Here is a 17,241-nt window from a genome sequence, read left to right as displayed (position 1 = left end):
TATTATTCAGGGTACAGGTTGTGTGAAGCAAAAAACATGTAACCTTTTTGTGCAATATGTAGCATTTTGTATTGGAACAGCGCGGCCTTCTAGGGTGAGGAAATATGAGGACTGGAGTGTGGGGAAGTATACAGCTATCAAACCGAGGAAAGTATGTGGCTCTCTGGTGGGGATGTATGACCTGCTGGGGCTGGAAATTTTTCAGATGATTGACAACCAGGCCACTGGTGGTGGTGTTACATACCATACTAATCATATCTGTCAGGTATGTAGAAGGGAGTGTAATTCGGCGGGAGGACTTAAACGACATGCAAAGGTACGTGGAGCCCAGTTACAACTACAGCCGACTATTACCGGCAAAGGTTTTAGCTGCCAATTCTGTACAAGACATTGTAGATCTTTGGCTGGGCTAAAAAGTCACATTCGATCACAGCACCAGTAACAGTTAAGTTTCGTGCAATTGCCATACTCGGTAACGAGGGGTCAGCCATCATATGTATGTACTTATGTGTATATTTATATATATGTATGTATATATATATATATATATATATATATATATATATATATATATATATATATATATATATATATAGTATGTTTATATGCCTACAGAATGTAGAAGTCCTATAAAGAACAATGTTACTGTTGTTTTAGCCCCAGGAAAACATCCTTTCCAGCTGGCTATCAACACACAGTTTGTGTTTGTATAGCATTTGCGAGGGAGATCATCGCTCCCATCTCTAGCATTATGTGATACTCACAGGCCTAGGTTTCTGGATGTTATCCGTTCTCAGTGTGAGACAAGCACAAGCTAGTGTGTTGTGTATATATATATATATATATATATATATATAGTTGGGAATATAATTCCAAACTTACAGGGAAAAATTCAATTTAGCAATTCTAAATCAAATTTCACAATATATAATATATGTATATAATTAAGAGAAATAACCTTACTTAACAGAGGTTATTTTTCTTAATTATATATATATATATATATATGTCAAATGAAAGACCGATGTTGGAATATTTGAGAATTTATTAATCCAGAAACCTGGTTGAGAAATGGAATTCCAGAGGGTTGAGAATTCTGAGAAGGAAGGGCTAGAAATAGATGTGCCATATTTCAATAAGAGACACTACGTCTCAATATCTTTAGGATGCTGTAACAAGAGCCTGTTCCTAAATATTTAACTGGTTACAACTGAGTTACCATTCTCTCTCAACAGAGCTGAATTTGACTGTGTTAACCCTTTCATTACTGTATTTATTTTGAGATGCTCTATATTTCTTTCAGTTACTTTAAATATAACAAAGAATTTTGTAAAATAACTTTGTTATCATTCTGCTTGTGTTAGGAACATAAATTGTTTAAACATTTGTTTAATCGTTTCAATACTGTATTTATTTTGAGATGCTCTGTGTTTCTTTCAATTAATTTCTTAAATATAAAAAATAATTTAGTAAAATAACTTCGTTATCATTCAGCTAGTGTTAGGAACATAAATTGTGACTAAGGTTTGGTGGAAAATTTTAATTCAAAACTTATGAAAACAAGACATTTGTACTCTGAGCCAGAGCCGGTTTCAGCCGGGTTAGTAACAAAAGGGTTTCTAGAATTTTCTTCAGTGTTCCAGTTAACCAGCTTTATAGGTAACCTTCTCTCAGTAGACAGGTTACAGGCTGAGTATCAAATCTTAATTTATACTGAACTCTCATAATAAAAGGAGGGGAGATAAGGTAAAGATGATTGCTGAAGATGGGGGGAGCACTGTTAATTTAACCCTTCAGCATTCAGGTTTTTCTGACAAATAGAATGCTTATTCGTTCACATTATTTTGAGTTGAACCTAAGGTGGCAAACTGGCAGAAACGTTAGCACGCCGGGCAAAATGCCTAGCAGTATTTCGTCTGTCTTTACGTTCTGAGTTCAAATTCCGCTGAGGTCGACTTTACCTTTCATCCTTTCGGGGTCGATAAATCAAGTACCAGTTATGCACTGGGGATCAATGTAATTAATCCCTTTGTCTATCCTTGTTTCTCTCCTCTACGTTTAGCCCCTTGTGGGCAATAAAAAAATTAGCATTTCGCTTGTCATTATGTTCCGAGTTCAAATTCCACCGAAGGTTGACTTTGCCTTTCATCCTTTTAGGATTGATAAAATAAGTACCAGTTATGCCCTGGGGTCGATGTAATCAACTCATCCGCTCCCCCACAATCGCTGCCCTTCTGAAAAAATTTCAAACTATTATTATTATTATTATATTATTATTATTATTATTATTATTATTATTACTTAAGGCAGTGAGCTGGCAGAATTGTTAGCTTGCTGGCTGAAATGCTTAGTGGTATTGTGTCTGCCGCTACATTCTGAGTTCAAATTCCGCTGAGGTTGACTTTGCTGTTTATTCTTTTGGGGCCAATAAATTAAGTTCCAGATGCGTACTGGGGTCAACCTAATCGACTGGCCCCTCCCCCAAAACTTCAGGCCTTGTGCCTAGAGTAGAAAAGATTATCATTATTATTATTATTATTATTATTATCAGACGTAGGAGTGGCTGTGTGGTAAGTAGCTTGCTTACCAACCACATGGTTCTGGGTTCAGTCCCACTGTATGGCACCTTGGGCAAGTGTCTTCTACTATAGCCTCAGGCCGACCAAAGCCTTGTGAGTGGATTTGGTAGACGGAAACTGAAAGAAGCCTGTTGTATATATGTATATATATATATATATATGTATGTATAAAAAATATATATAAAAATACAAAATGGGACAAGAACGCAAAACACTCAAATAGACGACACAAAAAACGGACGGGTCATTTGAAGCCTCTAATCTTCAGTCAAGAACCGGATCATCCTCACAATTTCGGCTGATTAATCTTGAGATCACTCCGATCCGGCCAGCCCCAAGGAAAAACTAAGCTACGAGCATTAGATTTCTTGGAAAAAGGATTGAATGTATACAAAACAAGGACAGAAAAAAAGGACAGTGTTTGTCCCCCTAGCATTGCTTGACAACCGATGCTGGTGTGTTTACGTCCCCATTACTTAGCGGTTCGGCAAAAGAGACCGATAGAATAAGTACTGGGCTTACAAAAGAATAAGTCCCGGGGTCGAGTTGCTCGATTAAAGGCGGTACTCCAGCATGGCCGCAGTCAAATGACTGAAACAAGTAAAAGAGTAAAAAGAGAGTATTAAATTCTCAAAACTCTGAGATAATGCATGATCAGTTCAAAACAACATGATTACATAAGCATTACGTTTGACAGTAATCTCACGGCCAAAGGGTTAACCAGACTGATAGTGTTGAGACACAATGCCACTTGTCCTGTGAAGTAGTCCCAGAAGGTGCATACACAGCAACAATACTGTTCCAGGCATGTCACTGACTCCACTGTAGATTGAGCATTTATGTGTATGACACTGGTAATGTCCTAGATATGTCAGCAACACAGTTATGTTATCTAGGATGTTTATGTAATAACAGACCTGTCAAAGATATGTGAGCAGAAGTGTAAAAATACGGGCCTAGATTGTGTACACAGCAACAGCAGCTTGTCCCAGATATGTCACCAGTACTGTAATATTTTCTGAGACGTTTCTGTATGTAACAACAGCACCGTCCCAGATATGTGAGCTGTACTATAATGTTGTCTAGGAGGTTTGTGCATGTAAACAAAAGCTTGGTCCCAAATGTGTAAGCAGTACAGTAATACTGTCTGGGCCGTTACCACATGTAAACAACAGCAAAGTCCCAGATATGTATTGTTGTATTGTAAAGGGGTCTAGCATGTTAAAAAGGGAGCAGTACTGAAATAAGGTGTGGGATGTGTGTGTGTGTGTGTGTGTGTGTGTGTTAGCCAACTACTGTTTCAGATATATTAGTAGTATTATAATGGGGTGTCTAGGGCATAGACCCATCAACATGGGTCTGTGGAAATTGCAGCTGTGGTTAAGCGAACCATCCGATTGTGGTCGTTGCCGGCTCCGCCCCGTCTGGCCTCCGTGCCGGTGGCACGTAAAAGCACCATCCGTTCATGTCCGCTGCCAGCCTCGCCTGGCCCCCATGCCAGTGGCACGTAAAAGCACCATCCGCTCGTGTCCGTTGCCAGCCTCGCCTGGCCCCCGTGCCGGTGGCACGTAAAAGCACCATCCGTTTGTGTCCATTGCCAGCCTCGCCTGGTCCCCGTGCCGGTGGCACGTAAAAGCACCATCCGTTCATGGCCGTTTGCCAGCTCTGTCTGGCACCTGTGCGGGTGGCACGTAAAAAGCACCCACTACACTCACGGAGTGGTTGGCGTTAGGAAGGGCATCCAGCTGTAGAAACACTGCCAGATCTGACTGGGCCTGATGAAGCCTTCCGGCTTCACAGACCCCAGTTGAACCGTCCAACCCATGCTAGCATGGAAAACGGACGCTAAATGATGATGATATATATATATATATATAAAGTTAATCCAAACAAGAAAGCACAAAAAGAACACAACAACACGAGAACATGGAACAAATATAGTATTATTGGACGCTCAGGAAAGAAGGAGGGTTTAACGTTTCGAGCGGAGCTCTTCGTCGGAAACATAGGAGAAAGAAGATCCAGAGAAGGGAAAACAGAGGAAAAAAATCGCCAACGGTACACATGCAGTCACATAGACCCATGTTGATGGTTCTATGCCCTAGACACCACATTATAATACTACTAATATATCTGAAACAGTAGTTGGCTAACACACACACACACACAAACAAATTCCACACCTTATTTCAGTACTGCTCCCTTTTTAACATGCTAGACCCCTTTACAATACAACAATACATATCTGGGACTTTGCTGTTGTTTACATGTGGTAACGGCCTAGACAGTATTACTGTACTGCTCACATATTTGGGACCATGCTTTTTTTTACATGCACAAACCTCCTAGACAACATTATAGTACAGCTCACATATCTAGGACGGTGCTGTTGTTACATACAGAAACGTCTCAGACAATATTACAGTACTGGTGACATATCTGGGACAAGCTGCTGTTGCTGTGTACACAATCTAGGCCCGTTAGATCGTTAGCTCCTACACGCATTTTTTTTCTCTCCTTGTTTCTCTCCTTGTTTTTTTCCTGTGTATCTTTCTGTCGAAGAGCGTAGGCTCGAACCGTAAAAGACTTTTTCTATTTCTATTCCTGAGCGGCTATACTAATACATTTGTTTGTTTGTACTCCACCTGCCTTCGTCTTTTCTTTATTTTCGTAAACCTTCCCGTTATATATATATATATATATATATATTATATATATATATATAGTGTAATAAATAAAATATATGCATACATACAACATATATGTACGTACCTACATCTACATGTATATATACATGCATATATAAATATATATACGTGTGTACAGGACACCATAACTAGAACTCAACGAGAAACAAAAACGGAAAAACCATTTTTTACAACAGAAAAACAGAGTACAGGATATACTACGCAAGGAAAAATCCCCTTCATCAGCTGTCAATATATATATATATATATATATATATATGTATATATATATATATATATATATATATATATATATATTATTTATTTATTTATGCGCCCTTTTCAAGCCGGTTTTTATGGCGTATGTGTTTCCCCCAGCTGTTTAATATATGTAGCAAGTCACTATTAAATATAGCTGAAGTATTTTCTGGCTCTGATAAAAAAAAGCGAAAGGCCAAATGTTTTTACTGTCTTCTACCATGGGTTTCATGTGGTAGTGTTTCCTCACAAACTGAATGATTGAACAACAAGTGTTTGGGTGTTCAAGTTACTCATTGTTTTTGCTGGACCCAGTTGAAGCTGACTTCATGTGCAAAGCAAGAGAGATTTTGGGGGTGGATGGGGGTGGGGGATAAAACAGTAGGCATTTATAATTCTAATATGTTTTTACTTATTTTTGATTCTTTTCATTTCCGACGTCAGGAGGTAGACAAACAGAATGAACCCGGCAACGACGATTCTGAGTTTGGTGTTGATGTCAATGAAGACCTTCAAGATGAACTCTGTAACCTTTGGGATATGTCGATGAATTCCGTAAGTTGCTCTTGTTATAGATGCACGTATGTATTTGTTTGCTTTTGTGAGTGTATGTATGTGTGTATGTGTGCGTGTGTATATGTTTCTCTCTCTCTATATATATATGTGTGTGTGTGTCTGTATGTATGCAGTGTACTTCAGAACTGAAAGTTCCTAAACTGTGTATATGCACAGTTTTACATGAAATGCAAGCTGTGTGTTTGTGTGTGTGTGTGTGTGTGTATATGTGTATGGTATAGGAAAAATGACCAACCACAGCTGGCAACAACTACAATAACAGGTCAAATAGGGATCATCTACTTGCTAGAAATAGCAGCCAAATCTCACTCTATCATCTATGTATGATAATTGGGACCTTGTTTCATTCATTCATTAAACTGGCCACAATGGAGCTAATACCTTCAAAGATTTTTAGTAACTCAGTAGCAATAAATGTGCCCTCCCTCAGCTCCGATGACCAATATGTATATTGATCTGGTATTTATTTTATCAACCTCTATTTTACAGAAGGTTAATTTACTATTTTATCACAGCAATAATTTTGTCCTCGTGATGTGATAAATGTATAAAAACAAAACACACACACACAAGACAATCACACTATATGTACATCATCATCATTTAACGTTCTTCTTCCATGCATGCATGGGTAGGATGGTTGACAGGAGCCAGCCAGGTAGAAACTACCTCAGGCATCTGTGTCTGTTTTTTGCAGGGTTTTTAAAGCTGGATGCCTTTCCTAACACAAGATACTCTACAGAGTGGACTATATATATATATATATTATATATATATCACCGTGACCGACCAGGTTATCAGATGTTGCTACACATCGCTGGTCACAATGCGCTTCGCATTGTTTTAGCCTTCAAATGACGCCACCCCGCTGGCTAAGTGAGCAGGCCAACAGAAGAAAGAGTGAGAGGAAGTTGTGGCGAAAGAATACAGCAGGGATCACCACCACCCCCTGCAAGAGCCTTGTGGAACTTTAGGTGTTTTTGCTCAATAAACACTCACAACGCCCGGTTTGGGAATCGAAACCGTGATCCTACGACCGCGAGTCCGCTGCCCTAACCACTGGGCCATTGCGCCTCCACAATATATCATCATCATCATCATTGTTTAACGTCCGTTCTCCATGCTAGCATGGGTTGGACGGTTCGACCGGGGATCCGGGAAGCCAGAAGGCTGCACCAGGCTCTGGTCTTATCTGGCAATGTTTCTACAGCTGGATGCCCTTCCTAACGCCAACCACTCCGTGAGTGTAGTGGGTGCTTTTTACGTGCCACCTATATATATATATTATATAAAACAAACTTGTCTTGTCCCCTTGAAGATATATCTGAGCCCCTCATCCCGATCTTATCTATCTCTACTCAGCACAACTCTACCCAACCATTTCTTATGTAGGGTAGTACACTGCATCTCCTTTTACTCAACATCCCCTCACATTCTCCCTCCTCACTGCCCTTTACCTGTATCATTTTGACCTCTCTCTCTCTCTCTGTATATATATATATATTGGCCCCCATGCTGGTGGCACGTAAAAAGCACCATCCGATCATGGCCATTGCCAGCCTCGCCTGGCCCCCGTGTCGGTGGCACGTAAAAAGCACCATCCGACCGTGGCCGTTTGCCAGCTCCGTCTGGCACCTGTGCCAGTGGCACGTAAAAAGCACCCACTACACTCACAGAGTGGTTGGCGTTAGGAAGGGCATCCAGCCGTAGAAACATTGCCAGATCAGACTGGGCCTGGTGCAGCCTTCTGGCTTCCCAGACCCCAGTTCAACCGTCTAACCCATGCTAGTATGGAAAGCAGATGCTAAATGATGATGATGATATATACACATATATATATATATATATATATATATATATATATATATATATATATATATATATATATCACACACACATGCATACACATCTATCTATTTGTCTGTCTGTCTCTATAAATGAATGAATAAAAACCAGGCTCCTCCCATGCAGCTCCTGTCTACCGAATTCTCTCACAAGGTGTTGATTGGTCAGGGGTTTGAGTAGGATACACTTGTTTCAGAGTGGACAGAGGGATGGACAAACATGTGGATATGTGTGTGTGTGTGTGTGTGTGTGTGTATGTGTGTGTGTATACTGTGGGTTTCCTGCAATTTTCATAAAGCATTGGTCAGCTGTGTAGTGGGACTAACCCCAAGCTACATAGTTAATCACACAACCATGCATGTAGATGAGTGTGTGTGTGTGCTTACTATAAGTAAAATCTTTCAAAGAATATTTTTTTTCAATTTTCAGGATGTAGTTGTCTTCATGCATGAATTCAAATCTGTTGAGCTACTCTCTGCTGTGATTGTTAAATCCAGGGCTCCAAGGGTGACGGTAAGTGGTGGTGGTCACTTCTTTGAAATTTCTTGTTCACTGTTTGGAAAACGTTGAGTTGTCAGCAATTTCCTCTGGGTGCAGATGGTTGTGGCATTTAAACATTTACACAGGCTTACAACCGTATCTAGTTCGAAACGTTCAATGTTCTGAGTTCAAATCTTTCTAGGGTATCATCATCATCATCATCGTTTAATGTCCGCTTTCCATGCTAACATGGGTTGGATGATTTGACTGAGGTCTGGCGAACCAGATGGCTGCACTGGACTCCAATCTGATCTGGCAGAGTTTCTACAGCTGGATGCCCTTCCTAATGCCAACCACTCATCATCATCATCATTCTTTAACACTTGTTTTCCATGCTGGCATGGGTTGGACGGTTTGGCCAGAGTTGGCAAGTAGGAGAGCTGCATCAGGGTTCCAGTCTGATTTGCCTTGGTCTTTATGGCTGGATGCCCTTCCTAATGCCAACCACTTCAAAGAATGTGCTGGGTGCTTTTTACATGGCCCTGGCATGGGTGGATCATCTGAGGCACTTGCACAGGTGCTTTTGATGTGGCACTTACATAGGGCTCTTGCACTCCGTGTATGATTTCTATGGCTTGATGCTCTTTTTAATGCCAACCACTTTACAGAGTATACCATATATCATTGAATATATTAACCCTTTCGTTACTGTATTTATTTTGAGATGTTCTCTGTTTCTTTCAATTACTCTAAATATAACAAAGAATTTAGTCAAATAACCTAGTTATCATTCAGCTAGTGTTAGGAAAATAAATTGTGACTAAAGTTTGGTAAACTTATGGAAACAAGACATTTGTACTGAGAGCCAGAGCTGGTTTCAGCCGGGTTGGTATCGAAAGAGTTAAATATAACAAAGAATTTAGTAAAATAACATAGTTATCATTAAGCTGGTGTTAGGAACATAAATTATGTCTAAGGTTTGGTGGAAGATTTTAATTCAAAACTTATGAAAACAAGACATTTGTACTCAGAGCCAGAGCCAATTTCAGCCGGGTTGGTAATGAAAGGGTTAAAAGGCATGTTGATAAAGAAATAGATGAAATAGTTAATCTAAACTAATTCCTATGATGTGTTATGTAATGTATTTTTCTTATGAAGTAATTCCTTAATTCTGTTTACTTTTAGGAAATCTGTGTTGGTATTCTTGGTAATCTCTCCTGTAATCCAACCGTTTGTTCAGAGATGTCAACAAACCCAGAATTTATGTAAGGTTTAAATCTTTTTGCTTTGTGAACTGTGTGTTTACTATTGTTTTCTTATAAATCAGGTAATTAATTATTCGTGATTTCCTCTCGTATTTCAGAAATATGGTTTTGTTGTTATTGGAGAATCCCGATGGACTTTGTTTGGTACAGACTGTCAGGTAAATATACTGTAGTATACTGTTTGCATTTAGTACAGTCTTTCAGGTGAATATACTGTAGTATACTGTTTGCATTTAGTACAGTCTTTCAGGTGAATATACTGTAGTATACTGTTTGCATTTAGTACAGTCTTTCAGGTGAATATACTGTAGTATACTGTTTGCATTTAGTACAGTCTTTCAGGTGAATATACTGGACTATATTGTACTGATAAGGGAGATGTTCATATCAGGTAATTGTTCTGTGCTGTAATTCTGTACAGACCTTCATGTATATATATATATACATATATATAAATATATATAGCTATATATAGGCACAGGCATAGCTGTGTGGTAAGAAGCTTGATTCCCAACCACATGGTTCTGGGTTCAGTTCCACTGCATGGCACTTTGAGCAAGTGTTTTCTACTATAGCCTCGGGGTGACCAAAACATTGTGAGTGGATTTGGTAGACGGAAATTGAAAGAAGCCTGTGTGTATGTGTGTGTGTGTATATATATATATATACACATATACATATGTGTGTCTGTGTTTGTCCCCTCACCATCACTTGATAGCCAATGTTGGTGTGTTTACGTCCCCGTAACTTAGTGGTTGGCCAAAGAGTCAGATAGAATAAGTACTAGGCTTACAAAAATAAGTCCTGGTGTTGATTTCTTCTACTAAAGGTGGTTCTCCAGCATGGCCGCAATCAAATAAAAGAATATATTTACACACATGGTGGCACGTCCCGGGCCGGTGGCACATAAAAAGCACCATCCGTCCGTGGTCGTTTGCCAGCCTCGTCTGGCACCTGTGCGGGTGGCACGTAAAAAGCACCCACTACACTCATGGAGTGGTTGGCGTTAGAAAGGGCATCCAGCCGTAGAAACACTGCCAGATCAGACTGGGCCTGGTGCAGCCTTCTGGCTTCCCAGACCCCAGTTGAACCGTCCAACCCATGCTAGCATGGAAAATGGACGTCAAATGATGATGATGATGATGATAGATGGCCAACTGCTAGCCCTTTTGCGTTGGACCACGGTCACTGCCCCTCCAATTCTTTTCCTCTGCCGTAAGGCTTAATTCCCAACACGCCAGCTGAATTCAATTCATCTCCAGTCGAAAGACGCCTGTTGTTAAATCTTGTTATTATTATTATTATTGTTTTTTTTTGTTAATAAACACCAGGTACTTTGTTCTATGCTCTACTGATTTTTACCAATCCAACAACAGAATTGATATTTGGTAAATATGTAGATTGGACCCATAATCAGCTGTGAGAAAGTTGTTATTTTTTCCTATTGCAGGTTGCTATATTGCTGCCTCCAGAGTGAAGAACACTATTTGCCATGGGTTGCTGCTATCAAAGATCATGAAGCCAATATTTTAGAACTTGTCAAATTCATCATGGCTAGTTCTACAAATGGTAAGTTATCCTTGGCTTGAGTAGACATGTTGGTCATTCTGGTTTTGCATGACACAGATGCTCTTAACAAAAGTCAGCATTTTATTTTCTGTCACCATTTAGCTGAATCCAGAAACCAGATAAAGTTCTGACCAGTTAGCTGATTTGATGTGTCGTAGACCTGGAGGAAGGAGTTGTGTATTATGTGATTGTATGTTGGGTCGTTGCCATGAAGCAGTGGTTGGATGATCTGATAGGGTTAAACATGTACATGGTTTTGAGAGAAGTTAGGTTTTGAGGTGAGGTGATAAAGAGATCAAGGTTGAAGTTTCTGTGTGTCGGTTAGGAGAGTCAGAGATAAAACAAATATAGCTGAGAATAGTAAAGAATTTGGTTTCTGCATTGGATACTTATGAGGGGGTGGGGCTGAAAAGTTCCTGGCTTTGGGTAAAAGAAAATACAGAGGGATCAGTTAATTATGATTTTATCCAACATATTCCCCTCGCAGCTTCACATACTTATTGCAGCAGTCCTTTAGTTTTTCTAAGCCTTGTAAAAGAACTCGGAAGAGGTTGGGCCTCCAACCTGGTCTTTCGTGACACCCTTGAATTCAGAAACTTTTCAGCAGCCCTTCATAAATGTAGGCTCAGTTTGAACACGAGGAAGAGTAATGCGGTTTGAATTTAGTGAGGGGGCAAAGTCCTTCAGAAAGGAAGAAGAAGTAAGATTGTTTTCAATGTAGGAGGAGATATGACCAAAGAATTGCTGTTGGTTTAAGGAGTTCAGGGAGTGAAAGAGGGAGCAGAGATGTATTGGTGGGGGGAAAAAGGGCTTTGAGCTAGAAAAGCTGGAAGGTGGGAGAAGTGACTGAGTGGAATCTACGTATGCATAGACACCAGCCTTTGAGTCAAGATTGTCTCCTGGATAGTGAAGATGGATTATAGCAAGTAAAGATGTAGAATGTGTAGTTCATGTGTGAGCAAGAGATGAAGTGTAGGAGGGAGATTTTTGTGAAGGGATTGAAATGTTATTTTTTTTTTCTTTTGTTTCCTATTCTTTTTATGTTTTGGCATACAGCTGTGTTTCTTAACCATTTTGTCCCCTATGGATCCCTTTGCTTCCTATTTTGCTCGAGTGGACCCTATAAACCATTCCATGTTTTAAAATATCCTTATTGTATTTTTATAATTAAAGGGTGTATGGTTTAATAGGCGCAGGAGTGGCTGTGTGGTAAGTAGCTTGCTTACCAGCCACATGGTTCTGGGTTCAGTCCCACTGCATGGCACCTTGGGCAAGCGTCTTCTACTATAGTGTAGGGCCGACCAAAGCCTTGTGAATGGATTTGGTAGACGGAAACTGAAAGAAGCTCGTATATATGTATATATATATGCATGTGTGTGTATATGTTTGTCCCCCCAACATCGCTTGACAACCGATGCTGGAGTGGTTGTGTCCCCATAACTTTGCTGTTTGGCAAAAGAGGCCGATAGAATAAGTACTAGGTTTACAAAGAATAAGTCCTGGGGTCGATTTGTTTGTCTAAATGCATTGGTTTAGCATCGGTTGTCAAGCAATGTTGGAGGGATAAACACAGACACATAAACATATATACACACATACATATATATATATATATATATATATATATATATACACACACACACATATATACAAAGGGCTTCTTTCAGTTTCCATCTACCAAATCCACTCACAAGGTTTTGGTCGACCCGAAGCTATAGTATAAGACACTTGCCCAAGGTGCCACACAGTGGGATTGAACCCAGAACCATGTGGTTGGTAAGCAAGCTACTTACCACACAGCCACTCCTGCATCTTTGTTGATTTGCTTCTGCAAACATCAACCCCAATAACGTTTGAACCATGTACCTCTGGGTTGGTAGAAACAGGTACCATCAACAGTGTTGTGTGTCTCTGTTTCTTTTATTTTTTTACTGTTGTTTATGTTTTATTACAGTTGTTGTTGTTGTTACAATTGTTGTAATGTCGTTACTGTTGTCTCTTCTAATTTCAGTGGAATTATTGAAGAACGTCGGAGAATTATTAAACCTGTTGTTCTATCTTGAAGATGAACTTTGTGAAAGATGGAGTACAACAGCCATGTTGACAGCCATGCTGGAGGCTGTCAAGGAAATTGGGTAATTCTTTATAGACTTGACTGTTTATTTTGAAGCAGCGATTTCCTCTTCTCACTTACACTAATGCCAGGCTGAAGATTGTCAAAGAACTAACCTAATTTCTTGGTTACTTTGAGATGACTCTAACCACCTCTCACTCACACCTTTTTCATATTTCTCTTCAATTAAACATAGTTTCAAGACCTCTCTTTTCTCTTTCCATTTTACTCTCTTTTACTTGTTTCAATCATTTGACTGTGGCCATGCAGGAGCACTTATTCTTTGTAAGGCTTACAAAGAATAAGCCTTACAGGACTTATTCTTTGTAAGCTTAGTACTTTTTCTATCGGTCTCTTTTGCCGAACTGCTAAGTTACAAAGACGTAAACACACCAGCATCGGTTGTCAAGCGATGTTGGGGGTACAAACACAGACACACAAACACACACATACATATATACGACAGGCTTCTTTCAGTTTCTGTCTACCAAATCCACTCACAGCCTGAGGCTATAGTAGAAGACACTTGCCCAAGGTGCCACGCTGTGAGAATGAACCCAGAGCCATGTGGTTGGTAAGCAAGCTACTTACCACACAACCACTCCTGCGCCTATATATGTATTTCAAAAAAATTATGGATGCAATTGTTTGGTTCATGGTAATTTAACTCTTTAGCATTCCGATTACTCTGTTAAATGTAATACTTATTCATCACATTGGTTTTTAATTTAGTAATGCATTATCTTGTAATACAGTTAACCACTACACCATATGCCCGTGGGCGTATGGCATAGTGGTTAAAAGTGCGGACTTCTAACCCCAAGATTCCGAGTTTGATTCCAGGCAGTGACCTAAATAATAATAATAATAATATATTTTAAAAATACCTTAGGAATAAGAACCCAAGTTCGAAATTTCCCCAAGACACCTGATGAAGGCTGGAGGGTATATCAGCTGAAACATTGTGTTAACAACAAACAAGATGAGGACAAATATCCGTCGAATGTAAATAATGTAGATAATTCCTCATCTCTTAAATATAGAACTGTATTGCTAGCTATAATTTCTAAAGGTTACCAGCGTCGCCTTACTGGCACGTGAAAGTCAACATTCAATCCAGGTCATTGCGAGTGCCGCTGGACTGGCTCCTGTGCAGGTGGCATGTAAAAAACACCATTTGAGTGTGGTCATTGCCAGTACCTCCTGGCTGGCCCTCGTGCCAGTGGCATGTAAAACCACCCACTTAGAGTGGTTGGCGTTAGGAAGGGCATCCAGCTGTAGAAACTCTGCTAGATCAAGATTGGAGCCTGGTGCAGCCATCTGGTTCGCCAGTCCTCAGTCAAATTCGTCCAACCCATGCTAGCATGGAAAGCAGACGTTAAACGATGATGATGATGATGTCTCCTTAGGTACTTCAAGAATAAAATGTACCTTATTTTTATGTAGCCCTATTGTTCCCTTATAATTATGAATTACAAGCCTCCTATTCTCTCCAACTTTTCACTTTTTTACCAATTTAGCAAATATTTGAACATTGAAACATTTTTTCATTATTATATCATCTTTCCTTTTTACCAGCTTCCAACCTTGTCCTGCCTTAGAAGTGTTTATCCACAATTTTCAGCTCATGTCATGTTCACAAAATGGTGTCTTGGCCTTGGGTAAGTTTTTTCAAACTTCTTTTATACCTAATCGATCTCCATCTGTATTTTAGGGTCCTGTGATTATTGTTGTTTGTTTACTTCAGGAAAGTCTTGGTCTAATGGACTGATAATTAAAGATGTTCCAATAGTAACCATCCTGAACTGCCAAGTTAAGGGGATGTAAACACACCAACACTGGTTGTCAAGCAGTGTGGTGGGGGACAAACAGGGACAAAGACACACACACACCACACACACACACATACATACATAATGGACTTCTTCCAGTTTCTGTCTACCAAATACACTGAGAATATAGAAGAAAACACTTCTTCAAGATACCACGCAGTGGGACTGAACCCAGAACCATATGGTTGGAAAGCAAGCTTCTTACCACACAGCCACACCTGACACATAATGACAGTAACATCATTTTATCCCTGATATCGTTATTAAACTCTGTCTTCATTTGTTTTAATTTTGCAGAAAACATGTCACAGCCCATCTTGGAGGTTTTGATGAAATACTTAATGTTTCTCTGTGATGAACCAATTGTCCCTGTGGATTTGAAGGCCAAATATCTCGCAGCTATACTCTCTCTGATCAATCTGATTTTCTTGCAAGGATCAAAGTTTGATATTGGTTCTTTCTACAAAAGTAAGTCTTCCTTTCTTATTATTTGTTTTTTTTTGTTTCTATTTTTTTATCTTTCAGTCAGAAAGCATTACAGTACCCATGATCCTTTGCTTTTATTATCTTTCAGTCAGAAAGCATTAGAATACCCATGATCCTTTGCTTTTTATTGTTTCAGTCAGAAAGCATTAGAATACCCATAATCCTTTGCTTTGTTATTATCTTTCAGTCAGAAAGCATTAGAATACCCATAATCCTTTGCTTTTTATTATCTTTCAGTCAGAAAGCATTAGAATACCCATAATCCTTTGCTTTTTATTATCTTTCAGTCAGAAAGCATTAGAATACCCATAATCTTTTGCTTTTTTTATCTTTTAGTCAGAAAGCATTAGAATACCCATGATCCTTTGCCTTTATTATCTTTCAGTCAGAAAGCATTAGAATACCCATGATCCTTTGCTTTTTATTATCTTTCAGTCAGAAAGCATTAGAATACCCATGATCCTTTGCTTTTTATTATCTTTCAGTCAGAAAGCATTAGAATACCCATGATCCTTTGCTTTTTATTATCTTTCAGTCAGAAAGCATTAGAATACCCATGATCCTTTGCTTTTTATAATCTTTCAGTCAAAAAGCATTAGAATACCCATGATCCTTTGCTTTTTATTATGTTTCAGTCAAAAAGTATTAGAATACCCATAATCCTTTGCTTTTTATTATCTTTCAGTCAAAAAGCATTACAATAGCCTTGATCCTGAGATTGGTGGGAGGGAAGGTGGGTGGTATCTTCAAATTAGGGACTGAACCCAAATCTTTGCGATAGAGTAGACCCCCCACAAATGACATCTACGAGGCCAGGTGGTGGTATTAAACTTGGCAACAGCTTAACTCTTTAGTATTCAAACTGGCCATATCTGGCCCAGATATCTACCTTGTTTTATGCCCAAATTGACCAGGTCAAGCCTATCACACCTGCCCTACAATGTCATTCTAAAAATAAAACAACCACGTCAATGAAATCTAAATGCTAGAAGATAATGTACATTTTATATCCTTGGCTTTTGGATATAAGATTTAACGAAGCAGAAGTAAAGTAAATGGATTCAAAGACATACTTTGACTACTGCTATGTGAGACTCCAAATGCTCTTCATCATCTCAATGACAACATTATACTTTATAAGAGTTAAACAAATCCATCTTTTAATCACACACGGGTGTTAATGTCTATCCCTACAACAGTATGATTCATTCCTAACAATGTATATAAATAAACCTTACATTTGACATTTAACAGTGTGAAGGCGCATGGCTCAGTGGTTAGAGCATCGAGCTTACAATCGTGAGGTTGTAGGTTCGATTCCCGGACCGGGCTGCATGTTGTGTTCTTGAGCAAGACACTTTATTTCACGTTGGTCCAGTTCACTCAGCTGTAGAAATGAGTTGCAACATCACTTGTGCCAAGCTGTATCGGCCCCTTTGCCTTTCCCTTGGATAACATCAGTAGTGTAGAGAGGGGGCGCTGGTATACATGGACAACTGCTGGCCTTCCATAAACAATCTTGTCCCGGACTTGTGCCTTGGAGGGCAACTT

At 39.4% G+C, this 17,241-nt stretch overlaps 1 protein-coding gene across 4 annotated transcripts in view; it reads left to right on the top strand.

Moving 5' to 3' along the window:
• Window positions 1–17,241, top strand: part of LOC115224464 (protein saal1-like) — a 48,975-nt gene that overhangs the window by 14,822 nt on the left and 16,912 nt on the right. For all 4 annotated transcript variants that reach the window (XR_005003863.1, XR_005003862.1, XM_036513437.1 and 1 more), the window contains exons 3-10: window positions 5,969–6,079; window positions 8,375–8,458; window positions 9,611–9,690; window positions 9,789–9,848; window positions 11,141–11,259; window positions 13,271–13,394; window positions 14,951–15,033; window positions 15,502–15,672. Coding sequence is in view for 2 of the 4 variants with exons in the window: in XM_036513437.1 (XP_036369330.1) it covers window positions 5,969–6,079; window positions 8,375–8,458; window positions 9,611–9,690; window positions 9,789–9,848; window positions 11,141–11,259; window positions 13,271–13,394; window positions 14,951–15,033; window positions 15,502–15,672 (832 nt within the window). In the remaining 2 variants the exon portion in view is untranslated. The remainder of the gene's footprint in view (window positions 1–5,968; window positions 6,080–8,374; window positions 8,459–9,610; window positions 9,691–9,788; window positions 9,849–11,140; window positions 11,260–13,270; window positions 13,395–14,950; window positions 15,034–15,501; window positions 15,673–17,241) is intronic.

This window comes from Octopus sinensis, linkage group LG25 (assembly GCF_006345805.1).
Source record: "Octopus sinensis linkage group LG25, ASM634580v1, whole genome shotgun sequence".
NCBI lineage: Eukaryota > Metazoa > Mollusca > Cephalopoda > Octopoda > Octopodidae > Octopus > Octopus sinensis.
The sequence above is the reverse complement of the archived record's forward strand: the minus strand, read 5'-3'. Positions and strand labels throughout refer to the sequence as shown.